Source organism: Artemia sp. Qi Xiang Cuo, chromosome 16 (assembly GCF_049724085.1).
Source record: "Artemia sp. Qi Xiang Cuo chromosome 16, ASM4972408v1, whole genome shotgun sequence".
In the NCBI taxonomy this organism is placed as follows: domain Eukaryota; kingdom Metazoa; phylum Arthropoda; class Branchiopoda; order Anostraca; family Artemiidae; genus Artemia; species Artemia sp. Qi Xiang Cuo.
Genome location: NC_142809.1, coordinates 26,963,527 through 26,991,383, shown reverse-complemented (window position 1 = coordinate 26,991,383; position 27,857 = coordinate 26,963,527). Strand labels below are relative to the sequence as shown.

The following is a 27,857-nucleotide window of genomic DNA, read 5'->3' as shown; positions in this document are numbered from 1 at the left end:
CTATCTGATAAAAATTTTGAGATAGCCTGTTTGTTAAAAATAGGTCAAACATCAGATAAAAAAAACCTTAGTGTTGACACAACCCCCCAGGGCCTGGGGACAGGCATTGTTAGTTATGTTCTGGGGGCATATATGGTTTTTATAGAAGGGATGATTGTATAAACATTAGAGAGGGCTCATTTGATTGGAAATTGAAAGTTCTAGTTCACTTTTAAAGAGTGAAAAGAGACCAAAGGGCAACTAGCCCCCCTCATGCCCTTTTTTCTCCAAATACATCCAATAAAAATTTTGAGATAGCTATTGTGTTAACAATAGTTCAAAAATCAGAAATTAAAATTCCAGAGTCAACACATACCCCCAGAGCTCAGGGCAATTGTTTTAAGTTATATAAGATTTTTATGTAAGGGGAGGTCACTTAAACTTCAGAGATGGCTCATTTGATTGAAAATTAAAGGTTCTAATTACCTTTTTACGAGCCGAAAGGGATTGGAGGGTATCTACCCCCCTCCACTACACACACACACGCACCCTCTTTTCCGCAAATTCATCCTATCAAAATTTTGAGATTGCCAGTTTGTTGTAAATAGTCCAACAATCAGATAACAAAAACTTCAGGGTCAACACACTCCCCCCCCCCCTTAGAGCCTGGGGGAAGGGTTTTAACTTATGCCCTGGGGGCATATAAAGTTTTTATAGAAGAAGTGGTTGTATAAACCTTGAAGGATACTCAGATGGTTGGAAATTGAAAGTTCTAAATTCCTTTTTAAGAGTCAAAAGTGATTCAATTGCAACTAGGTCCCCCTGTCAACCCTCTTTTCCCTAAGTGCATCTGATGGTATTTTTTATATAGCCATTTTGTTCAGAATAGGCCAAAGATCATTTAACAAAGACTCCAGGGATAACAGAGCCCACCAAAACCTAGGGACAAGTGTTGTAAATTATGCCCTGGAGTCACATAAGGTTTTTGTGGAAGGAATGGTAGTATAAACTTCAGAGGGGTCTCATTCGACTGTAAATTGGAATTTCTAGTCCCGTTTTTAAGAGTCAAAAGAGATCAGAGGGCAACTAGGGCGCCCCCCCCCCCCCCCAAGGCCCCTTTTTTCCCAAATGAATCTGATCAATATTTTGAGATAGCCATTTTGTTCAAAGTAGTTTAAAGATCAAATAATAAAAACTCAGGGGTCAACACAGCCCCCAGAGCCCAGGGGAAGTGTTGTAGGTTATTCCCCAAGGGTAGATAAGGTTTTTTGTAAGGGGTGGCCACATAAACATCAGAGGCAGCTCATTTGATTGGAAATAGAAATTATTTCTATTTAACTTTTTAAGAGTCATCAAAAGGGATTGATGGGCATATACCCACCCCACCCCCTTTTTCCCCAAATGCATCATATCAAAATTCTGAGGTAGCCATTTTGTTGGAAATATTCCAATGATCAGGTGACAAAACTGTGTGGTCCACATTACCCCCTCGCCCCCTTGCCCCCAAAACCTAGAGGAAGGGTTGTAACTTATCCCCTGGGGGCATATCAAGTTTTTACAGAAAGGTAGTTGTATAAACTTCGGAGGAAACTCAAATGATTAGAAACTGAAGTGTATTAACACTGTATTAAGGGGAAGTTTTTATGGGAGAAGTGGTCGTATAAACCTCGGAGGAGACTCATGATTAGAAATTGAAAGTTCTAAATCTCTTTATAAGAGTCAAAAGTTAGCCAATTGCAACTAGGCCGCCCCCCCCCCCCCGTCAACCCTCTTTTCCCCAAATGCGTCCAATTGAATTTTTTATATAGCCATTTTTTTCAAAATAGGCCAAAAATCATATAACAAAGACTCGAGGTATAACACATCCCACCAAACCTGGGGACAAGTGTTGTAAATTATGCCCTGAGGGCATATAAGGTTTTTATGGAAGGGATGGTAATATAAACTCCGGAGGGGGCTCACTCGATTGTAAATCGGAATTTCTAGTGCCCTTTTTAAGAGTCAGAAGCAATCAGAGGGTCCCTAAGGTCCCTTTTTCCCCAACTGCACCTGATAAATATTTTGAGATAACCATTTTGTTCAAAATAGTTTAAAGATCAAATAACAAAAACTCAGGGGTCAACATAAACCCCCCAGAGCCCGGTGGAAGCGTTGTACGTTATTCCCCCGGGGCAGATAAGGTTTTTTTTTGTAAGGGGTGATCATATGAACATCAGAGGTGTATCCTTTGATTGGAAATAGAAGTTTCTATTTACCTTCTTAAAAGTCATCAAAAGTGATTGGTGGGCATATACCCACCCCACCCTCTTTTTCCCGAAATGCATCAGATAAAAATTTTGAGGTACCATTTAGTTTGAAATATTCCAAGGATTAGATGACGAAACTGTGGGTTCCACATAACCCCTTCCCCCCTGAAACCTGGAGGAAGAGTTGTAACTTATGCCCTGGGGGCGTATAAAGTTTTTACGAAAAGGTAGTCGCATAAACTTCGAAGGGGACTCAAATGATTAGAAACTGAAAGTTCTAGTCCCTTTTTTAAGAGTCAAAAGTGATCCGACGGCAACTAGCCTCCCCCACCAACCCCAAGGCGATAAGGCTCCATTTTTTTTCTCCAGAGACACTTTATATGTAAGAGGTTGTGTTATAAACTTGGTGAGGTCTTATTCAATTGTAAATAATAATTTTTAGGGCCCTTTTTAAGAGTCAAAAGTGATTGGAGGGTATCAAGCCCTTTCAATGCCCTTTTTTTCCCAAACGTATCAAATCAAGATTTTGAGATGGTCATTATGTCTGAAATGGTCAAGAGGTGAAGTAAATAAAATAATTATTCCTTGTGGGTTGACAAAACCTCCTACTGCACCCAGGGCAACGGCTGTAAGTTATGCAAATTGTCTATTGTTCATATATAAGGTTTTTATCAAAGGAGTAATTGTATAAACTTCAGGAAAGCCTCATTCGATTTAAGTTGAAAGTTCTAGCTCCATTTTGAAAAGTCAAGAGTAATCAAATGGTAGGCATCCCCCTCCCATGCCTTTTTTTATAAATGCTTTTGATAAAATTTTTGAGTTAGCCATTTTGTTGAAAATCGTCCAGATTTCAAATAGCTATGGTTCTGGGCTTGACCCTCTCCCCCACCCAGCCCTTGGGGAAAGGGCTTCAAGTTATATTAGCAGCCTGTTGTTAACATATAAAGCTTCTGTGGAAGGCGTGGTCGTATAAACTTTGGAGGAAGTTCATTCGATTGGAAATTGAAATTTATTGCGCCCTTTTTAAGAATCGAAAATGATCAAAAAGTAAGACTCTTTTCCCCCCAAATGCATCTTATAAAGATTTTAAAATACGGTAGCTATTTTGTTCAAAATAGTCCAAAATTAAAATTGCTATAACTTAGGGGTTTGAGAAATCTTGCCTAGCCCCCAGGGCAAGGATTGTAACTTTTATTAGTTGCCTATTATTAGAATATAAGTTTTTTTTGTGGAAGAGGTCATTGTATTAATCTTGGAGGGGGCTCGTTTGATCGGAAATTCAAACTTTTAGTTTTATTTTTAAGATTCAATAGTGATAAATGATGGGCAATTAGCCCATGCTCCACCTTCCCAAAGGGCATCTGGTCAAAATTTTGAGATAGCTATTTTGTTCAAAATAGCCTAGTTCACAGGCCAAATAAATATGCTTCCAGGTTTGAAACTTCCCAAGCCCCGGGAAATGGCTCTGAGTTACGGAACTTACTTATTGTTACTTTGTTTACTTTAATACCGTGTTAAATTAGATGCTTTCTTTACTATGATTAAATAAAAAAACAAGTTTTTTTTTAACTGAAAGTAAGGAGCAACATAAAAACTTTAAACGAACAGAAATTATTCCGTATACGAAATGAACTGTTCCCTCCTTAACGCCTTGCTCTTTAGGGTAAAGTTTTTTATTGTTTTGAAAAATAGAGTTGTGAGAAAGAGTCAAACTTTAGCGTAAAGAGTGAGGCGTTGAGGAGGGACAGCCCCTTTCATATACGGAATAATTTCTGTTCGTTTAAGTTTTAATGTTGCTCCTGACTTTCAGTTAAAAAACTTGTTTTTTTTTATTTAATTTCTGAACATTTTTGAATTAACGCAGGTTTTGATTTTGGCTCACCATACATTAATAATTAAAACGAAATTTGCATATTAATTTTACTTTTTTTGGTTAAATGGCTTTCTCGAAAGTTCTTTAATTTTATTTACGAACATTTTTATTAGTAATAAATATACGTAACTTACGAATTAGCTTTCGTAACGAACTTCTATATTCATATATTTTTAATACGTATATTAGGGGGTTCGCCCCCTAGTCAATACCTCGCTATTTACGCTAAAGTTCGAATTAGAGCAAATAGCTCTTATGAAAGTACTAAAAACTTTAGCGTAAAGAGCGAGGTATTGACTAGGGGGCAAACCCAGTCATATATGTAATAATATCTGTGAATCTGATGGTGTGATTTTCATTAAGGTTCTATGACTTTTAGGGGGTGTTTCCCCCTTTTTTCGAAAATCAGGCAAATTTCTCAGGCGTGTAACTTTTGATAAGTAGGAATAAACTTGATGAAACTTATATATTTGAAATCAGTATAAAAATCCGTTTCTTTTGATGTACGGTATCTATTTGTATCAAAATTCCATTTTTTAAAGTTTCGGTTACTATTGAGCCGGGTCGCTTCTTACTTACAGTTTGTTACCACGATCTGTTTGATACTTTGATACTAGTTTTGATACTTTGATGAAAGTTTGATGTTGAAAAAAATTGATTTTGAAATAAGGCATTTTATAAAAACTTGAAACTTTTTGCAATCAAAAACCAACAAAAATTAATTTTAAAAAAACTTTCCGAAAAAGAAGTTTTCAAAGAAAAGTAAAGGTCATATTAAACTTAAGATCAGCAGATGCAAATACATGTTAAAATTAAAAGTAGAAACGAAAAAAAATTATTATTAAAGAATAAATGAAACCCAAAACGCACATAAATTAATTAAACAATCATACCAAAAAAAAAAAAAAAACAATAGGTAAAAATATAAATGAATAAATAAATTTTAAAACGAGTGAATCTTAAATTGAATATGCAAATCAAGCTTGAAACAAACAAAAATCACTACAAACAAGAGTTTGGGTATCGCCTCCTTCTCTCATTGTAAAAATTTAAAACCTACTGCGTATGTAAAAATCTAAAACTTACTGCGTTGTTGGCGCTTTACTGAAAACTATATGTGTCTAGAACAATCTTGGAAAGTACAAATAAAATCAAACTTAATATTTGATATATAATGATATCAATTGTTGAAAGATAATCAGTTCAAGATTTTATTGCGCTGTAATTTTGTTTTCATTTTCAATGCTGTAATAACTGGAAAAGAAAATATTTGTAATATAATTCGTTTCCAGTGAAGCGCCAATGACGGAGTGGGCTTTAGACCTTTACAGTTAAGGAAGGGGGCAGTATCCAAACTCTTGTTTGTAGTGAAACAATATTTATCTTGAACAGAAAATTAACAAAGAGATCTTTCATTCGTATTGAACAGTTTTGGAAAGAACTTTAAAATTAAACTGAACATTTGATATAGAAAGATATTAATTGCTGAAAGCTTATCACTTCAAAATTTAATTCTACTCTAATTTTTATGTTTATTTTCATTGTTGTAATAAGTACAAAAGAAAATATTTGTAATATAATTCGTTTTCAGTAAAGCGCCAATTACGCAGTAGATTTTAGATTTTTACAGTGAGAGAAAGAGGCAAAACCCAACTCTTGTTTGTAGTGGTTTTTGTTGGTTTCAAGGTTGATTTGCATATTCAATTTAAGTTTCACTCGTTTTAAGATTTATCTATTCATTTATATTAGTACCTATTGTATGTTTGTTTGCTATGATTGTTTATCAAATTTCTGTTTGTTTTAGGTTTCATTTATTCTTTAATAGTAATTTCTTGTTATTTATTTTAATCCCTGCCATTGAGTGGTTTAAGTGTGAAATGCGAACCAAACAAAAATGTCATTAGGCAAGCATGCTGAAATCTATTCCATGGAGGGGTCGTTTGTTGGAACCCCAAAAATTAAAAAAAAAACTAATGAGGAATATAGAGAAACTCAAAGGGGGACCAATTGGGAGTTAGATTCTGGAAAATTGTGTTGTTAGTAAAAAAGAAACACCCCCACCCCTAGATTATTTTTTTTGTACCATCAAAAAAAAAAAAAAAAAAAATTACTGCCTGTAGTTTTGTGAATTAGTATCCCCTAGGGAAACTCTTTAAATTATTAACAGGGGAGAGGAATCTAACTATTTGGGAAGTAAACTGCCATTAAAGCTTCGCCCCTGCCTGTTACGTTGTTCTGTCATTCCTGTGCAAAAATAAACCCTTAAAGCAAAACTATTGAATAAAAAAACTATTTTTTTTTTTATTTAATCAGATACTTTAACGGTTTTGACAAGTCAAGGAACTTGTTCACAAAGAAAACGAAGCATCAGCAGTAGTAGATGCAAAAAAAAAGAAAACAGAGCCAGATCTAGGGAGAGAGGGGGGCAGGCACCCAGGGTAGCATGCTAAGAGGGGCAACAAAACAAGATATAGAGTGAAAGTGTAAAAACAAACTTCCCTAAAAAGAACTAATTTAATGTTTGAGATTATCTAAATTGTAACACTAAAGTGTTTTGTCAAGAATACATACAAGTTTTTAGTAGCCTCTGTACTTTACTGAAAAAACATAAATGTTTTTACTTTTGTAACTTTAATAAATCATAATATTAACATTTCGATTAATAAATATCAGTAGAAGTATATTAAACTTACAATGCTCATTCCATTTGTATTTTTTTCAGTAAAGTGCAAATTATGTTCTGACCTTGGGAAGGGTTAGGGGTTTTGAGCCCTACTCATGTTAATTTCTGCTTCTTTTGAGTTTGACCCAGTTATTTATTGTAATTTCTGTTCGTTTTGGGTTTCATTTACATATCGATGCTGATTTGTGGAAGTTTCATGCTTGGTAGATTATTTAATTTTATTTTTGCTCATTTTTGGTTTAATGAAGTTCTTTAATTTTCTTTGAAAAAACTTATTTGGCGGACAAAGTTTTTTTTAATTAATTTCTGTTTGTTTTATATTGACATAGTCTTTTCAGGGAAAAAGAAAATAATAGTTTAAATCTTTTTTTTAAGACTTTATAGTTTGGCCTGCTATTTGTATGCTGGAGAAAATTTTTCAGCAATTTTTAACAACATGCACCCTTTTAAAAATCTGGACACAAATAGGAGGGTTTAATTTAGTTTCATACCTCCTCTAGTTGACCTGAAATAGTAAAATTGATATCATTCGCAAGAAAAATCTGTTTACTTTCTTTGATAGCTTGCATACACTAACGCTATTTTGATTTGGTTAAATTTTAAGAGCAGAAGTAGCCCCGAAAGATTGAATATAATACCCTCAGTCGTTCTTGGGATACTGCTGAGATGCCTAATTGAGAATTAGCATTAACATAGTGCAGTTTGATTTAATCTTAACTTAGAACCTTTGCCCTGGGGACTCTGGGGGGTTTGTCATCCTTAAGCACATAATTTCCAGAACTTTCGACTACGTTGAACAAAATGAGTACGGTATCTCTAAACTGTGATTGAATGTCTTTGGGGAAATGGTGGGCGTGAGAGGGGGGTGGAACAAAATGGTTATCTCAAAATTTTGATTCGATGTGTTTGGGGAAATGGTGGGTGCGGAAAGGGTTTTAGTTGCTTTCCGATCACTTTCGACTATTAAAAAGGACACTAGCCATTTCAATTTCCAATCGAATGAGCCCTGTTTGAAGTTTCTAAGACAACGCGTTCTATAAAAACCTTATATGCCCCCAGGGCATTTCTTACAACCCTTGCCCTGAGGGCTGTGGGGGAGTGTCCTCCTCAAAAACATAATTTCTATCTGGAAATCAACTACGCTGAACAAAATGGCTATCTAAAAATTTTGATTGGATGTGTTTGGGGAAAAGGTGGGCGAGAGAGGGGGGTTAGTTGCCCCCAAATCACTTTCGACTATTAAAAAGGGTACTAGACCTTTGAATTTCCAATCGAATGAGCCCTTTTTCAAGTTTCTACGACACAGATTTCAATAAAAACTTTTATGCCCCCAGGGCATACCTTATAACCCTTGCCCTGAAGACTGTAGGGGGAGTGTCCTGCTCGAAGGTATAATTTCCGGAACTTTCAACTGCGTGGAACAAAATAGCTATCTCAAAATTTTGATTTAATGTGTTTGGGGAAAAGGGTGGGTTTTCGACTATAAAAAGGGCATTAGCCATTTCAATTTCTAATCGAATGAGCCCTTTTGCCCTGACGGTTGGGGGGGAGTGTCCTCCTCAAAAATATATTTTCTATCTGGAAATCAACTACGCTGAACAAAATGGCTATCTCAAAATTTTTATTGGATGTTTTTGGGGGAATGATGGGCGTTGGGGTGGGGGGGGGGGGCTAGTTGCCCTCAAATCATTTTCGATCATTGAAAAGGGCACTAGAACTCTCGATTTCCAATTGAATGAGCCCCCTTTGAAGTTTCTACGACGACCCCTTCCATATGAAGTGCCTCTGAGGAAAAAATAAATAATAATAAAACATTGGAGCCGTATGGCCTTTACTATAGGCAACGCTACAGCGTTGCCTCTGATAGTTGAGAGGCCCAATAGGTATGTCTCTGGTAATGGTGTAACCCCACAGCCACTAGGGCAAGGGGCATTAATAATGTAAATCACTAATTGTGTATGGGCTTTGTGATAGGTTACACCGTTTTTTTTGTTTTTTTTTGTTTTTTTAATGTCTTCCAAACAAGAATTTTTCGAAAAGAAAGTAAACTGCCATATTAATACCTAAGAAGAGCAGAATAAAGCTGTATAATAATTTAAAACCAAACCAACAGAAATTACTATAAAATGCAATGCTATATAAATGCAAGCGAAATATAAAATGCAAGCGAAAAAAACTATAACATGCAAAAAAAAAAAAAAACTATAACATGCGAAAAAACTATAACATGCGAAATATAAAATGCAAGCGAAAAAAAACTATAAAATGCAAGCGAAAAAAACGAATGAACAATCAAGATAAACTTAAATCGAACAGAAATTAACCCAAACAGGAGCTTGGCTAATTCCCCCTCAATCTTCTAAAAGCCAGAGCTTAGTTTGTGCTTTACTGATTTTTTTTTTTTATTTCAAGTCTTGTATTTTTATTTGTTGTAACTTCACCAGCAACACAGACACACATACAAATGTGATATATATATTTCAAACAGTGTGGTTTTATTTGTCAAAACATTAACAAAAAAATGAAAAGAAAACCACATTTATCGTCAAGATTACTCAATAGAACTAATGAAAGTAGACTGATTGTGTAATATATAATTATGTTAATTCCTGGTCTCTATAGTTTTTGATTTTCCACTCTTCTAATTATAAAAGAAAAAATATTTAGAATACTTTTTGTTCAAAAATAAGTTTAAACCAATATGAGAAAACAAAATTTATTGACCCATTTTCAGGTGTTGTGTATACATACAGTCAATCTTCAAAATATATTTTCAAAAAGCTTGTTGTAATGAACTGTAAGAATCAAAAACATAAAAAAAGGGAGTCATGATAACAGTACAATGTATCAAAAGAATTGGCTCCTTTATTATGATTCAAAATATGTAAACTTAAGTTTAAATTTAGAGTTACACATTGAAAGCTACAAGCCTGAGAAAATTTGCCTGATTTTCAAAAAGGTGTACAGCCCCAAAAAGGAAGTGATCTTGATGAAAATTACACCATAAAAGTCGGCATAGTCGGAGAACCCGTTTTGTAATCTTTCGATCTCTTGTTTAAAAAAAAATGCAGACTTTGAAGGTTTCAAACTCATTGAAACTCCAGAAAAGTTTTCGTGGTAAAGCTCAATTCAGTAAGAAGAACAGCAGGGCGTAATTTGCCATGGGGCATGGGGGTAACTTCGCCTTCCATACTCAAGTTCTCTACCCCTCCTGACCTCAGTTTGACCCCCCCCCTCACCTAGCTGAAATTTAGTTGCTGTAAAAAATCGTGTCAAAATTAAGATAAACCTCCATAGTTCAAGTATCCAGAGAAAAAGGTCATTTTTTTTAGAATATCTTTGCCTTTATGGTAATATATGATTCATTTTTCAGTTTTAATTGTCATGTCCACTTGATTTGGGAAAATTGGCTCCAATTTTGCCCCCACCCCCCTAAGTTTTGACGAAATTACGCCACTGAACTTCAGAACAAATTCACATTGTAAAGGTTTTGAGCTCCGATCTGTAAAGCTGGGGATTTTTATTTATTTATTTTTTTTATAGAAGAAAGATCATGAATCCATTCATTAATTATTTATTTGTTTTTCGCAAATTTCTGCCATTTTGTGGTGAAAAAGCACAGCTTTGCCTGAAAAAAGGTTAAGTCACTATCAATAAAAATTTCTGTAACAGATAATTGATTTTTAAATCATTGAAAAAAACTATATATTGAGCTTCCCAGTTTCAGAAGAAAGTTATACCCTTGGAGTATAAAAATATAAAATAAAAGGAATTTAATGTCAGATGCCAGAAAACCGGAGGGAGGTGCAGGTGCCCCCTTCCCAGAAAATTAGGGGAGCGGCTTGCATTTTTTTCGAAATGTAGGGTGGGCGCAATTTTGTAGCTTCTTCAATTTTTACAATAAAATACCAGAAAGTGTTTCAATGAAATACCAGAAAAGGTATTTTCAAAATCAAGGGGGCGAGATGATTTCATTCAAACTCAGTATCCTTATGAAAAGACATTTTTTTAATTAAAAGTAAAAAAATTATTTTTCTAAAGACCAGAAAATTGTTCTCTTTTTCAGATAATCAAAACATGCATTTATTTGAATATATCAACACTTATAACATTGTTATAACTGCTAATGTGTTTTGTAGCAAGAACAAAACAGAACATGAAAATGTTATTTTTATAAGATGGTGGAATAAACTACGTTTAGGGGGTTCAGGATGGCCTTGGCCCCACAGAAGACTAGAAATCATACTGATGTATATAGATACAGATTTCAAACTATAACCAAAAATCTACTTTTTAACCCCGAATATTTATTGCATATATTACTAAAAATTACTGCACTAAATTTTTGGTGATTTTCATCTCAACTTAATATTTTAACTTCAAATTACAATCCATTTTAGTTCTCTCGCAGAATAGCTTAAAACAAATTTTTAAGCATTCATAGAGTTAACACATAAGATAAACTGTGTCAATAAAAAGTGAACAGAAATTAATTTTGAAAACGTTTTAAAAAGAAATGGTTTTTCAAAGAAAAGTAAAAAGCTATTAATATCTAAAACGAGTAGAAATAGTCATATAATAAGTCAAACTTAAAATGAACAGAAATTTTCATGAATGAATAAATAAATGCTAAAACGAACAGAAATTAAAATAATTAATCAATCCACTTCAATAAAAAAGAAATGAAACTGAACCATCAAGTTAACCTTTTAACTGAAGAGGTCTTGTGCTTCAGGACTCGTTCTTAAAGAATTGGGACAAAAAGTCAAACTTTACTGGAAAGAGCGAGGGATTGAGGAAGGGGCAGCAAACTCATATACAGAAAATTTTCTCTTCGTTTTAAGTTTTAATGCTGCTCCGTACTTTCATTTGAACAAAACTTGTTCTTTTATTTAATTTCCGATTCTTTTCCAATTATGCCGGTCACCCTACCCTTCCGTGGAAAATTTTCCACGGAAAATACCCCCCCCACCGCCCATGGAAAGTTTCTCTCGCAGAAAATTCCCTCACGGAAAATTCCTCCCGCAGGAAATCCCGCCTAGATAATTCCCTCACCGCTAGAAGAAATTAATTAAAAGAAATTAATGTCTGGGGGAAACGTTTCCCCCAGAGAATTCCCCCGGATAATTTTCTTCTCGTTTAAAATTGAGCAGCCTAAGAGAAAGTAAGGCAATAATTCTCCCCCGAAAATTTTTTGCATATTTCTCAATAACAAATATTATATGTAAACAACGGGCAAATTTCATAATGTACATCCCTTTCCCCAGGGTCTGCAGGGGGGTTATGTCATCCTCAGAGGCATAGTTAATGGACCTTTGAACTGTTCTGAACCAAATGGCTGTGTCAAAATTTTGATCAGATGTCTTCGGGGGAAAAGGGGGCTAGCTGCCCTCCAAGCTTTTTGGTGACTTAAAAGGGTACTAGAACTTCTAATTTCCGTTCGAATGATTGCTCTCTCATTCTTTTAGGGCTGTTGATTCAATATGATCATCGCTGAAAAAAGAATAAAGAAATTTCGCAGACAAGGACGTCTCGACATATCGTGCCTTCGGGACGGCGCAATGTGTGGCCGAGGAGCTTCAGGCGATGTCTTTTAATGATGAGCGATGGCTCTTCTGATTGGCCACAGCGACCCCTTACTTCTTACTTCTTTGTACTCCTTACTTTTTTTGTCATCCTGGTTTACGTTTCCAGGAGGGTGCTGGTTCGCAGACAAGGACTTCTCGACATATCGTGCCTTCGGGACGGCGCAATGTGTGGCCGATGAGCTTCAGGTGACGGGTTTTAATGATAAGCGATAGCTTTTCGGATTGGACACAGCAATTCCTTACTTTACTATTAGAAACCCTGTCCCATCTCTTAATGCGGTGGATGTAACGAAGGCAGTGGTGGTCTAACACGTCCAAAGTTCGTGCGTCTTCAGCCTTGATCGGCCATTTCTTTCAAGCATACAGTAGTACTGCTCGAACAGTTGTAACATAGATTCCGACTTTTGTTTTGGTTGAGATCTCTCGTCTGGTGCATTTTGCTTTTTTCAGACTAGTAAAGACTCCCCAGGCTTTTGCTATGCAAGCAGAGATATCCCTTTCAGCTCCGCCGTCTGGTGTTATGATAGAGCCAAGATACTTGAATTACTTGACGTTTTCTATTGGCTCACCGTCGAGGGTAACCTGGCAAGGAGTAGTTGGGTTTGATAGCCAATACTTTAGTCTTTGCGCCGCTAATGGCCAGTTTGATGCGCTTTGAAACCTCAAAGGTATCGTTGATCATGTAAGCTGTCCGCGGTAGTTTTCAGCTCAGCAACGTCTTCTGCGAAATCCAGATCAGTCAGGGACTGGAGGAAACCAGCTTTTTGTCCGAAGACTATTCCGCTGTGGTTTCTCATTACATTATTTATGATCCAGTCTACCGCGTAGTTGAATAATATAGGCGAAAGGGGGCATCCCGGCTTTACCCCAAACTCCAGGAAACTTAGGAGTGTCATTGCCGAAAAGAGGGGCGCAAGTCTCAGTGTCCTTATACGCACTTCTGAGTATCTCAATGAGCTCCTGTGGCGTACCGTCTTCAGCCATAATTCTCCATAGCTCCTCTCTGATGAGAGGATCGAAGGCAGCTAGAAAGTCAATAAAGGCGATGAGAAAGGATAGATGAAACCTGCTGTACTGCTGAAAGATGAGGCGATCGCCAATATCTGTTCCAGACAGCCTCTGCCTGGTCTGAAGTCTGCTTGTTCAGGACGGGTTACCTTGTCTTGTGCGTCTTTGAATCGATTCAAAAGAATGACGCAGAAGATCTTCATGGTATGGTCGATCAGGGAGATAGCTCTATAGTTTCTGCAAATGGCCTTATCTCCTTTTTTGTATAGCGGAACGAGGACTGATACTTTCCAGTCTCTTGGGAAGGTCTTCGTCGTCCATACCTGGGCAAATAGGTCGGCTAGGTGGCATAGTAGAGTGGGTGAGGACTTGAACATTTTAGAAGAGATCCCCTCCTCTCCTGCAGTTTTATTGTTTTTCATGCACCTCAGCGCTTTTAATACATCCGCAATACTTGACGGATTGAGGTTTATTGCGTAGGGCTCTCTAGCAGAACTCGAGAAGGTGGGTAGATCGCATGGCGGTTTGACAGGGTTCAGTAACTCAGAAAAATGCTCTCGCCAGCGTTCTATGCGTCCTTCTTCTGCTTGGATGAGTTCTCTAGACTTATCTTTCAGTGTGTCAACCGCTACAGGAGCTTTTCCTGTCGCTTCTTTCAGGGGTTTGAACATTTTCCTGCTGTTGTGGCTCTTGGAAGCTTGTTCTAACTCATTCGCCAGATCTGACCAGTATTGTTCTCTGTCCCATTTCAGCGACTGTTTAACTGCTTTGCAGGCTAATTTTAAGGGTTCTTTTGTACCTCCCACAAGGGGTCGCCTCTTCTCGACTAGTTCTATGGTGTGGTCAGAGATCCAGGCTTGCTGTTTTCGTTTTGTGTGGACAAGCACCTCCTCAGCAACTTTCTGTGTCGCAATTTTTATCTGCATCCATTCTTCGTCGACGTGTGAAAGACGGTTCAAGGCTTCGAACCGGTTGCTTAGCTTTAACTCGAAGTCGGCTTTAATTTCCGGGCATCTTAGTTTCGACACATCGAAGCGCTTCCCTGCCTTTTGTCGCTTCTTCCTACTAAGGGTGACAGACTTTGCAAGTGAGGAGATAATGATTGGTTCCATTTAAAGATCCTCTTTGTACCCGAGCATCTATGCAGCAGGAAATCCTCCATCTTCTGCTGACTAATATGTGGTTGATCTGAGCTGTTGTTACGCCGTCGTTCGAACACCATGTAACGAGGTGGAGTCTCTTATACTCAAAGAGAGTGTTTGTGACGCATAGGTTGTTGTATCTGGCTAGCTGTAAGAGCCTTTCTCCATTGATGCATCTGTCACCAACGGTGTGGCGGCCAATAACTGCTGCTGTGTCGGGGTCTACTCTGCCAAGCTGGGCGTTCCAGTCTCCAGCGACAAAGAGCATATCACGCCTTGGTGTCTTGTCGATGATTCTTTGTAGGTCACAATAAAAGGCATCTTATACCGCGTCACTGCTGTCCCTTATCGGAGCGTACACAGCGATTATGGTTATGTGGTTAATGTGGTCTCAGTCTGATCATGGCGAGCCTTGGTGACACTGGCTCCCAAGAGGTGACGCATGATGCAGTAGGACCGTCTAGCAGGAACCCAACACCTTGTTGGCCGGCCATCACTGGGACCCGAGTTGTGGAACTGGAATGAGTCAGATTTGGAAAGGGTCAACACACTGAACATCATTCAGTGTCGTTTCTGACAGACAATACTACTACTACTAACAACTCACCGTAGCACCAAGCCAACTGAGGCCAACACAGCTACGCACGCTCCTCCTCCATCCCAATCTATTCAAAGCCTTCCTTTTTATACCCGCCCACGAAGTTCCCATTTTCTTTAAATCTTTCTTTACGACGTCCTCCCACCCCAGACGAAGACGACCTGCTTTCCGTTTAGCCCTAGACGGTTGGCCGAAAAGAACAATCTTCGGCAATATGTCATCCTTCATCCGCACAACGAGCCCTAGTCACCTCAAACTTTCTTTCATTATAGCCCTAGATAGCAGTATTGAACCACATTTTTCGTATAGCCTATTGTTTGAAATACGGTCAGTCAGCCGGGTACCCAGAACAATCCTTAAGCAATTTCTCTGGAAAACATCTAACAAATCTTCATCCGCTTTTCTGAGCGCCCATGCTTCATAGCCATATTTGACTACTGTCATCACTCTAGCTTCTAATATTATAATCTTGGTTTGCAGACTTATCTTCCTATTCTTCCAAAAAATTTTTTAACTGTGAAAAATACCCTAAGCCTTGGCTATTCTACTTTTAACATCTTCACTGCTCCTACCATCTTTACTAATAATACTACCAAGGTAAGTGAAGCTGCCCACCTGATCAATCTTTTCGTTACCCAAGCTACCCAACGTCACCTTTTCATCTTCACTTATTCCTAGCCTTAGTGACTTAGTCTTCTTAACATTAATTTTCAAACCTATTCTAGCACCTTGAACTCACTACAGCTCTAAAACTTCATTCATTTTGCTCACACTTTCATTTAGGATTCTTAAATCATCAACATAATCTAAGTCCAGGAGACTTTTTCCTCCCCATTTGAATCCGTGGTCTCCCATTGCCTTTCCTGTGCTCCTTAAGACAAAGTCCATCAAAATAATCCATAAAAAGGATAGAACACAACACTACTTAACTCCTAATTTAATATAAAACCAGCTGATAACCTCATTTCCTACCTTAACCGCAGCATTGTTATTCTCGTACATAGCACTAATCTTTTTAATGTATTTGCCTGGGATACCATACAAGGATAAAACCTTTACTAAAACACTTCTATCAACAGAATCGAACGCTTGCTCATAATCTATAAAACTGAGGACCAAAGGTGTTTGACAACTCAGGCACTTCTCAATTATTAACCTAAGAATGAAAATTTGGTCGACACATCCTCTACCCTTTCTAAAACCACACTGTTCTTCTCTTATAACTTTGTCTGCAGCATCTCTCAGTCTAAAGAGTATCATATTACTAAGTAATTTACTACCTACAGAGACCAGGCTAATGCCTCGATAATTACTACACTCACGCTTATCACCTTTCTTGTATAATGGTTTAATTAGGGTTTTCCTAAAATCGTTAGGTACTTCCCCTTTTTCAATAATTATGTTCATAATCCTCAGTAACTTACTTCTAACTTCAGAGCCACCATATTTAAGAAACTCATTTACCACCCTATCAGCACCTGGAGCCTTATTATTTTTTAATCCTTTTAGTACTGTCGCTAATTCTTCAATTCTGACAGACAACAAACGTTAATTTTGTACTTCTGCAGCTCCCTCGCAAGGAGCAGTTGTGTGGATTCCAGCTTGCAGCTGCGAACATTCCACGCACCAATATTCAGATTTTTTCTTTATCGGGCGGCTTGCATACTTGTCGGATCAGGCACCATTCTGATCCGCGTTGGCTACCGCGAACGCCGTAGTAGTAGTATCTCTCTGCATTTGATCTTCAATATCCATTGGTGTTTCATGGGAATTGACTTGACCAAGGGCTCCCTAGACCCTTGGCGCCTCGTTGCATTACCCTTTCTATTTGTCGGGCTAGACTACCAATACAATGTTACATCACTCCACCTCTGTGAGGTGCAACTTAGGGCTCTCCTCCCGGCTTGTTAGGGACGGGGCGTGAATCCTCGCCCCGAGGCCCCAACCATAGCTTGGGAGCACTCTTGCTTATCAGGCCCTGATTCCCACATAGGAGGTTGGGAGATTGGAGTGAGGCGGGAGGTTGGAGAATGAGTGTAAAAATCACATTATTTTGATGTATTTGTTTTTGTTAAATTTTTTTTTTTTTTTTAGCTTTGACCACTAAGGTGTCAAGTTGCTACTTACTTACAGTTCATGAAGCAAACTATTTGATTCAAATTATCACAAACAAAAGTAGGCCTACCTTTCATTCAACCCCCCCCCCCCCCAAAGATCAAGGTACCATTGCAATCTACTGAAAGCGAGGCTTATATTTGGAACACCCTTCTCTTTTTTTCATTATAACATTAAAAAATTAATTAGTGGTCAAGCTTTCTGGAGTTCTTTTCTCTATGTATCAGTATAGTTGAAACACTCAATTTAGTTTCATTATTCTAACATGCAAAACATTTTATCTATATTTTCTTTCTTCTATAATCTGTTCTTTTCAATGTATGGAAAATAAAGATTTGCCACTTCAGAAGACTAAACAAATCACTTCAATAATTACTTACCAATGTTTCAAAAATCTTGCTTTGATGTCAATTTTTGACACTTTTTAATGAAGTGTAATGAAAAAAAAAATCGTAATGGGAAAAATACCCTTTTAAAATAATAGAACTAAATTGGAAACCACAAAAGAATCCCAGGAATTCTTTTTTCTATTCTATGTATCAGTATATTTGTAACAGTTTAGTTTCATTGTCCTAATATGTAATATATTTTTGTTAATATTTTCTTGCTTTTAAATCCATTCCTTTCAATTGTACAGGAAATAATTATTTGTCACTTCAAAGTATTACTTCAACAAACTAAACAAGCCCCTTCGATAGTTACTAACTGACGTTTAAACATTCTTATTTTGTTACTAATGTTTGAGATTTTTAAATGAAATGGGATAATAAGAAAAAAAAGTGACAAGAAAAATGTCCTTTTAATGTAGTAGAACTAAATTGAAGGTCACGAAGGTAATTTTAAAGAAATTGTTTTATCTTTCCTGTAAGATTTATTTATGTTAAATAAAAAAAAGTTTTCTTAAATAAAAGTAAAGAGCAACAATAAAACTTAAAACGAACATAAATTATTTCGTATACGAGGGGGGCTGCTACCTCCTGAACCCCGCTCTTTATGCTAAATTTTGACTTCTTGTCCCAATTCTTTAACAACAACTACTGAAACACAAGGGTTTTTGAATTGAAATGAGAAGCATTCGTACAGCACAATAAAAATTAAAGCGTAAAAAATGGGGGTTATAGAGGGAGTAGCCCTCTCAAATACGAAATAACGTCTGCTCGTTTGAAGTTTCAATATCCCTCTTTACTTTCACTTGAGAAAACTTGTTTTTCTTAGATGTATATAATTTGTGTTATATAGAAATAATATAGTTTGGCACAACTTTGCTTCGAGAAAAAGAGCCCATTTAGTGTATTTGTCTTTCAAAATAAAGCATAGTTATTCAAATTGAACTATTATCTCCTAAATGTGAAGGGAGCTTTTGCCCTATTGGAGCTCGTACTGCAGGATTCATCCTATATTCATATATATATGATCTGGGACCCCTTTTCCAAATTTCCACAGCCCCTCCTTCATAATAGCTGACGCGCCATTATCCATCACTGAACATAATTTTGTGAAAAATTAAGTAAATCAACTTAGTTAAATCAAACACTAATATAAATGTCCATATTAACCATTTATCTTTTATAGATTACGTGACTTTTCGGGAACGAATGCGCTATCGTATGGCATTACTTTCTCTGCAAATGAAAAGCTCAATATATATTTTTGATACTTTTAAATAGATTGGCGATCTCAGAATTTTCAATCGGTAGCAAATCGGCCCTTTTTGGGACAGAATCGTAGTTTGTTGCCACCCAATAACAGAAAACGCCGCTTTCTCGTGGCACAATATTTTTGGCTACTTAAAAAGAGGACTGGAATGTTTTATTTGAGTTCGAATGATCCCTTATCCAACCTTCTAGGACCATCGATTTGGTACGATCACTTATAGAAAAAAAAAAAGACAAGAACAAATGCATAAACACGCATACGTGATCTTTCTTCTGGAAAGAAAAGCAAAATTCCACATTCTTTCTGGTAGGAGCTTGAAACCTTTAGACTAGGGTTCTCTAATATACTGAATCAAATGTTCTGATTTTCATCTAGAATACTTGCCTTTTGAGTGTATTTCCCCCTTTTTCTAAAATCAGGCAAACTTTCTCAGGCTCCTGGTTTTTGATTTGTAGCTTTAAGCTTAATGAAGTTTAGATATTTGAAATTAGCATAAAAAATAAATTCTTGTGATGTATTAATTTACATTAAATTTTTATTTTTAGAGTTTAGGTTACTGTAAGTCCGAGTTGCTCCTTGCTTACAGTTTGTTACCACGAACTGTTTAGTTTTTTTTTTTTTTTTTTTTTTTTTTTAAGCTAGGAAGGGAAAAAACATTTTTCAGTAAAGTACAAATGGTACTCTAATATTAAGAATTTTAAATAGATGGTAGCCCCACTTTAATTTCGGGTAAAATCTGTTCGTTTTAAGCTTCACTTGAACATTCTTTTTAATTTATCTTTCTTTTTATATGAATTGATTTTCTATTTTTGTCATGTTCTATTTAGGTTTATTTTATTCATTCATAATAACGTGTCTTCATTTTCATTTGTATGCGTATTATATTCATTTTAATTTGTATGTGTATTATATGATTTTCTTATGCTTGTTTTAGGTTTTAATATTGTTTTTTACTTTTCTTTGAAATTTTTTTTTAGAACCGTCCTTTCTGTTAAACTCGGAACATAGACCAAAGGACACTTGTAACATTTTGCAAGGAAGTCAGTTTTTTCTTGTCTATTTTCTTGTTTGAAGCGTAATAACAGAATTTTAAGCTTATTTGTAGCATATAAATTCAATTTTTTTCTTAGCTTTTTACAAACACTTTTTCCCTTTAAACACAACATGTTTAATATAAATGATACATGTTTGATTTAAACTCTTTGTGTGTGGAAGCTAATCGAAATACCTTGCTGTATTTGCTTGAAGTATTTTTTTTTCAGATGATGATACACACCAGCTTTAGATGGATGTTACCACCTGGAGCATCAAGGTACTTTAGCCAGACATGTGTTCAGTGTAGTAAATCAAAGGACCCATTGAAAAACCTTAAAAAGTCTCAAATAGATAATTTGCTTGAAGACAGTGCCTCGTTTCATGAACTAAAGGAATCAAAGGGAAACGATAGTGCATCTAATCCTTATCCTAAAGAAGCAGTAAAAGTTGCTAAGAGAAGGGATCAAAGCAGCCATTCCTTTCGGCCATCTGTCGATCCGAGTGAAACAAGTATATTTCTTTTCCCAGGACAAGGGACGCAATTTATTGGTATGGGAAAGAAGGTTCTTGACTTACCTCAAGTTAGAGAGTTGTTCCTTGCTGCTAATGATATATTAAAATTTGATTTATTGAATATGTGCCTAGAAGGCCCTAAATCACAACTTGATAAAACAATGTACGCACAACCTGCCATATATGTGACATCCCTTGCTGCAGTTGAAGCTGTAAGGGAAAACAATCCAAAGGCAGTGGAAGCTTGTGTTGCTACGGCTGGGTTTAGTCTCGGTGAAATTACTGCCCTTACATTTGCTGGAGCTTTTAGCTTTGAAACAGGGTTGAAGCTTGTCCAGATCAGAGCTGAAGCAATGCAATATGCCTCAGACTCAACTCCAAGTGGGATGATGACTGTCTTCTTTGGCGCTGATGCAAAGTTAGGTTATGCTTTGAACCTTGCAAAGGAGTGGTGTATTAGACAGGGGATTGAAAATCCAGAGTGCTGTGTTTCAAACTATTTATATCCAGGCTCAAAGATAATCGCCGGTAATGAAGAAGCCCTTCATTTCATTGAGAAAAATGCTTCAGATTTCAATATAAGGAAATTGAAACGACTCGCTGTATCTGGAGCTTTTCATACTAAGCTCATGCAGGAGGCTGTGCCACCATTTAGTGAAGCATTAGACAGAGTAGACGTACAAAGTCCTTTAGTGCCAGTTCATTCAAATGTTGATGGAAAGATGTATCGTGATGCCAAACACATAAAGAGACAGCTACCTAGACAAATTTTTACTTCTGTCAAATGGGAGCAAACGATGCATATTTTATATGAAAGGGCTGTTGATATCCAATACCCTCAGACTTTTGAGTGTGGGCCAGGTCAATCCTTGAAAGCAATGCTTAATATGATCAACAAGAAAGCCGGGTACAGGTGTAAGTCTATAACTGTATAACCAAATTAGTTCAATAAATTTAATTTATGTGAATTCTTTTTCAAATAGATTTACTATTTGCGTTTAGAAATATGTACTTCAGGAGTTGGGTGGGGTTCTGGAGGAAAATTGCGTCAGAGCAATTGGTTTTGAAATTTGTGGATTAAGATATGTGATATGAATGTTAATCCGTTTGTATTAGGCCTGCAATGTACGTTATATTGTAAACACTGACAGACATAATAAAAAAAAAAAAAAAAATCATTACCTCAGTTAATCAGAGGCTGTGATTAGGTGTCTATCTGGAATTGTAATTTGTTATGAAATCCAAAAGATTCTAAGTAGTGAGTCCATGAACTTTCACCAAGATCTTTATCTAATGTGAAAAAAAAATGCAAGAAATTCCATTTCGTAGATTAGTACATATTTTTTTGTCAACTTGCATCCATCCTTAATTTCCAAAGCATGTCTTGCAAAACCTGTTTTTTGCTTCTAAAACCCGATTTTTTTTTCTTCGTGACTGGAATTCGACCTTATGCAATTATATCATTATATCACCAGCCATTTAAACATTTGCCTCTCAATTACTTGGACTATCTGTCTTGGCTTTTCTCTGTCTTCAATTACCCAGCCCAGTCTTGATGCAACCTATGCAACCTATTGCCCAAAATACTTGATAACTTCAATTCAAAATCAACGGATTTTGATCCGTTGAAGTTATCAACGGATCATTTATTTTTGATCGTAATTGAAGTTATCAAGTATTTTGGGCAATAGGTTGCATAGGTTGCATCAAGACTGGGCTGGGTAATTGAAGACAGAGAAAAGCAAAGACAGATAGTCCAAGTAATTGAGAGGCAAAAGTTTAAATGGCTGGGGCACGGGTAAATGGCAGGAGTATGAAAGACTCTCTTATTGGACACATACTGGTCAGGTGAGTTTTTAGAAATGCATAGAGTCTTAGGCATGCTGATCAAGAATTTAAAAAAGAGGCAAACAAGGCACACCCGCCTTTGGTCTTAAAAAGGTTGACCAAGAATTTAAAACTGACATAGGACCATAAATTTGCTTGAAATAACAGGCAAAACAATCGTTTAAAGCCATTTTTATCTTTCAAATAGTACCTATTCGTTGCCTAAGCTTAGCCCAACATTCTAAAAAAAATTTGAATTTTTCACAAATTTTTTAAATTTTTGAGTCACTTGCCTGAGACTCTGGGCGGGTGGGCGCCCCCAAATATTGTCCCAAATTCCCCTCTCAATTTAGCACTTGTTCACGGATGTCGAGCGTCTCCAGTCACTTTCCCAATAGTATCTATTCATTGCCTCAGCTCAGTTTAGAAAATCTGAGCCAAAAGTAGTCCACAAAACCGCCGCAGTCGGAAGTACACATAGTCGCAAGTATTCGCAGTCACAAGTAGCTTCGGTCACAATCGCAAGTAGTCACAGTAGCAAGTGATCATAGTTGTAATCTCAAGTAGTCTTGGCCAAGGCTGCAAGTACACAGCTGCAAATAGTTGCAAGGGCTAACAGTTGCAATCGCAGGTAGTCACGGTCGCGGTAGCAGTAGAAGTAGTGACCATAAAAGTTTAACGTTAATACCCATAGTCGTTCCTAAGATATTGCAGATACACCCTTTTGATAACCAGGGATATACACAGTGTTCTATGAGATTTAATTCAACATCATCATCAGCATTCTTTGAATATTCACCTTAGTCTTTTTGGACACATCCAGGATCAAACATTCCTCTCCTTTCCCAATTGTAAATTCTGTTATTGCATATTTACAATTGTACAATCTACAGCCCTTTCCCCGAGGCTGTAGGGAGCATGGTATCATCGGAGGCATTAGACATTTTGACTATTTCAGGAGTTTGATCAGTCTTGAGGGGTGGGATCTAAAAAGGACAATGGGGCCATTTCCCTCCAAGCACTCTCCAGTATCTCCCTCAATATCTTCATAAATTTTCAACGTAATACCCTCAGCTGTTCGTGAGATTTTGCTGATGTGTCCTTTTGACAACCAGAATGCACATAGTGTATTTGGTTTTGTTCAACATCCCCGTCAACGTTACATGAAAGTAGTCGTAAATGGAAGTAGTCACAGTCACAAGAAGTTGCATTTATAGTTGTAGTCTTAAGTAGTCGCAGTTGCAGCCACAGTAGTGTTTGTAGTAGTGTCCCTGTGCAGTTGTGTCGTCCTCGGAGTTTTATTATCTAACCTTTGAACTATTTTCAACAAAATGTTAATCTCAAAATTTTTACGTGATGCATTTGGGGAAAAGAGGGCGTGTTGGGGGGGGGGGTGTATTTACCCTCTGATCACTTTTGAATCTTAAAAAGTGAACTAGAACTTTCAATTTCCAATCGAATCAGCTCTCTGTGAAGTTTATACGAGCATTCCTTCCATAAGAACTTTTTATACCCCGAGGGCATAACTTACAATGTCTGCCGGAAGTTATTATATACGGAAGTTATTTCAAAAGCGAATGTGTTGGTTTCAGCAGCAACCAAATTTAGTTTTATGTTCACGATGGCTATGCTAGAGTTTGTAAGTGCCATAATGCTCTCTGTCTCTAAGGCGCTGTAAGCTGAAGATTTAGACTTAGTCATGTCGGCATCTTGAGCTATGTTCTGATACTTTACTGCAGTCAAAACAAAATAATTTTGAAACAATTTTTCAGAAAGCCTATGAGCTTGCACAAGAGTTAAATGTGTCTCTGGCTGTTCCAAGGTCTATCCGCCGAAAGTCCATCAACGATAATGAGTCCATCAAGGTTTTTTATCGCGAGTCATTGTTCAAACCTTACTTTGCTTCATTTATTGAAGAATTTGATCAAAGATTTTTTGCGCCATCAGGAGCCATCTTTCAAAATCGGAAGGCTTTTGCCAGCTAACAGCGAGTCATTAAAAATTAATGAATTTGTGAACGCTGTTGCTGTTTACGAAGGATTTCACGGGGGTATACGTGCGCTCGAATGTGAGTTAGTCCTTTGGAAACAGAAGTGGCTCAGAATGTCTGAGAAACCATCAACTGTTGCTTTGATTCTTGTGTCATGCGATACAAGATTTTTCCCATGCATTCGAAGGCTTTTGACGATTTTTCAGACATTACCAGTGACTACCGCTTCTGCTGAGAGGAGCTTTAGCTGTCTTAAGTGATTAAAAACCTATCTGTGGAGCTCATCAGGCAAGGAGCGTCTGAACGGACTAGCTCACATGACCCTGAACCACGATATCCAGGTCGATGCTGACCAAGTTTTTGATTGATTTGGCGGCCGTTACTGTGAGAGGTTAGGTCATCTTTCATTGCTCGTTTCTCTAAGTGCAGTTGATTCTGTTTTTTAAACTTTAATTGAGCTTCATCCTCTGTAAACAATGTTAATATCAATACATTTCTTGCTTCCATGGCTGCTATAATAGGTAGACTGAGGCCCCACCCCTCCGAAACCAAATTCTGGGCAATTGTCTTTGATATAATATTATTTTTTATTTATTTGGTTCTCTAAAACAGGGGTCCCATAGGCAAATATAAGGAATAATGCACTTCTTTTTTTTTATATTTTCTAAATTCTGCCGCTTCGTGGCAGTTCTAAAACATCTACTCGCCCAAAATAGAAATTCTGACTGCTTCTAACTTTTTTTTAATTCTGACTTTGTTGGAAAAATTTTGTCATCCATTCTCAAACAAAAAAAAGTCTACAACTAGAAATACTCATGGCAAGTGTGTACTTTTCATTTCTTTACCTAGCTAACCCCCCCCCATACCCCCCGCCTGAAATCTTGCACTATGATATATAATTTTCTTGCTCACATGACTGCTATAAAAAAGTAGACTGACGGCCCCCCCCCCGAAACAAAATCCTGGATACGCCACTGATATATATATATATATATATATATATATATATATATATATATATATATATATATATATATATATATATATATATATATATATATATATATATATATATATATATATATATATATATATGGACTTGTGGGTTTCCGGAATTTTCAATCATACTATGAAAACGAAAGAAAAGAGGAAAGTAGACTAAAGAGAAGAAAAAAGGAAAAAATATTGTGAAAATCGTATTGATTATCCTCCTATATTAAAAGTCGATGCTTGATGGTGCGCGTGGGGCGTAGCCGGACGCGCAAAAAATATTTTTGAGCATTTAGTAAAAACAGATGCGATCTAGTAAATTTTTCCTCTCCTATTTAGTAAATTCTTCCAGGTCAGGGTGGCAACCCTGGTCGACACCGGAGTTTTTGGTATTAGACTTGAACTATTTTTTTAAAATGCCTATCTAAAAATTTTGTCTGATGCATTTGCGGAAAGAGGGAGGGGGAATCTTTATGCCCTCCGATCACTTTTTACTCTTTAAAAGAGAACTAGAACTTTCAATTCCTATTCAAATGAGCTCTCTGTGAAGTTTATACGAGCATTCTTGCCATAAGAACCTTATATACCCCCAGGGCATAACTTACAACGCCTGCCCCCTGACCCTAGTTGGTTATGTCGACATTGGAGTTTTGTTATCTGACCTTTGAACTATTTTTAACAAAATGGTTATCCCATAATTTTTATTCGATGTATTTAAGAAAAAGGGCGTGTGGGAGGCAAGTTGCCCTCCAATCTCTTTTGACGCTGAAAAAGTAACTAGAACTTTTAATTTGCAATCGAATGAGCCCTCTCTGAAGTTTATACGAGCACCCCTTCTATAAGAACCATATTTGCCCCCAGGGCATAACTTACAACGATTGCCTCCGGGCCCTGGGAGGTTGTGTCTATCCTGGCGTTTTTCTTATATGATCTTTGAACTGTTTTTAAGAAAATGCCTATCTCAAAATTTTTATCTGATGCATTTGGGGAAAAGAGGACGTGGGTAGGGGGGGGGATAGTTGCCCTCTGATCTCTTTTGAATCTGAAACAGTGAACTAGAACTGTAATTTCCAATCAAAACAGCCCTCTCTGAAGTTTATACGAGCATCCCTGCTATAAGAACTATAGATGCCCCCAGGGCATAGCTTACAATACCTGCCCCCGGGCCCTGGGGATTTGTGTCAACCCCGGACTCTTAAAAATTGAAATTAAATTTTCAATTTCCAATCAAATGAGCCCTTTCTGCGGTTTAAACGAGCATTCCTTCCATAAGAGTCATATATGCCCCGAGGACATAACTAACAACGCCTGCCCCAGGGCCCTGGGCAGTTTTGTCTTCATCGGAGTTTTTTTATCTGACCTTAGAACTATTTTTAACAAAATGTCTATCTCAAAATTTTTATGTGATGCATTTGGGGAAAAGAGGGCGTGTGTGGGGGGGGGGGGGTTAGTTGCCCTCCGATCACTTTTGACTCTTAAAAAGTGAACTAGAACTATCAATTCTCAATCAAATGACCTCTCTGTGAAGTTCATACGAGCATCCCTTCCATAAGAACTTTCCAATTTCCAATCAAATGAGCCCTCTCTGAAGTTTATACGAGCATTCTCCCCATAACAACCTTTTATGCCCCCAGGGCATAACTTAGACCGCCTGCCCCAGGACCCTGGACAATTCTGTCTTCATTGGAGTCTTGTTATCTGATCTTTGAACTATTTTAACAAAATGTTTATCTCAAAATTTTTATGTGATGCATTTGGAGAAAAGAGGGCGTTGGGGGGGGGGGGGCTGTTGCCCTCCGATCACTTTTGACTCTTACAAAGTGAACTAGAACTTTCAATACCCAATCAAATGAGCTCTCTGTGAAGTTTATACTAGCATCCCTTCCATAAGAAATTTATATACCCCCAGGGCATAACTTGCAACGCTTGCCCCTTGGCCTTGGGAGGTTGTGTCAATCCTGGTGTTTTTCTTTTATGATCTTTGAACTATTTTTAACAAAATGCCTATCTAAAAATTTTTATCTGATGCATTAGGGGAAAAGAGGGCATGGGTGGGGTTAGTTGCCATCCGATCTCTTTTGACTCTGAAAAAAAGAACTGGAAATTTTAATTTCCAATCAAGAGAGCCCTCCCTGAAGTTTATACGAGCATCCCGTCTATAAGAACCATAGTTGCCCCAAGGGCATAACTTACAACGCCTGACCCCGGGCCCTGGGTGGTTGTATCGACCCCCCGGAGTTTTTGTTATATGATCTTTGAACTATTTTTAACAAAATAGATTCCTCAAAATTTTTATCTGATGTATTTGGGGGAAACAAGGGCGTGGGTGGGGGGTTGGCGCTAGCTGCCCTTTGATCGATTCTGACTCTTAAAAAGTGAAATATAACTTTCAATTTACAATCAAATGAGCCCTCTCTGAAGTTTATACGAGAATCCCTTCCATAAGAAGCTTTTATGTCCCCTGGGCATAACTTACAACGCCTGCCCCAGGGCCCTTGGCAGTTGTGTCGTCATCAGAGTTTTGTTATCTGACCTTTGAACTATTTTTAACAAAAATGTCTATCTCAAAATTGTTATCTGATACATTTAGGGAGAAGAGGGCGTGTGTGTGTGT

General features: G+C 37.2%; 2 protein-coding genes across 4 annotated transcripts in view; one reads left to right on the top strand and one right to left on the bottom strand.

Moving 5' to 3' along the window:
* LTV1 (LTV1 ribosome biogenesis factor) overlaps positions 1 to 27,857 on the bottom strand; it is a 151,245-nt gene that overhangs the window by 7,022 nt on the left and 116,366 nt on the right. The window lies entirely within an intron of this gene.
* Positions 20,129 to 21,404, top strand: LOC148942731 (putative malonyl-CoA-acyl carrier protein transacylase, mitochondrial). The gene has a single exon (XM_089102507.1). The coding sequence runs from the start codon at positions 20,151 to 20,153 to the stop codon at positions 21,369 to 21,371; it is 1,221 nt and encodes a 406-aa protein (XP_088958633.1). The 5' UTR covers positions 20,129 to 20,150; the 3' UTR covers positions 21,372 to 21,404.

What these genes read in the sequence shown, in the direction of transcription:
- LOC148942731 (XM_089102507.1), top strand. Translation starts at nt 20,151, where the DNA reads ATGATGATACACACCAGCTTTAGATGGATGTTACCACCTGGAGCATCA.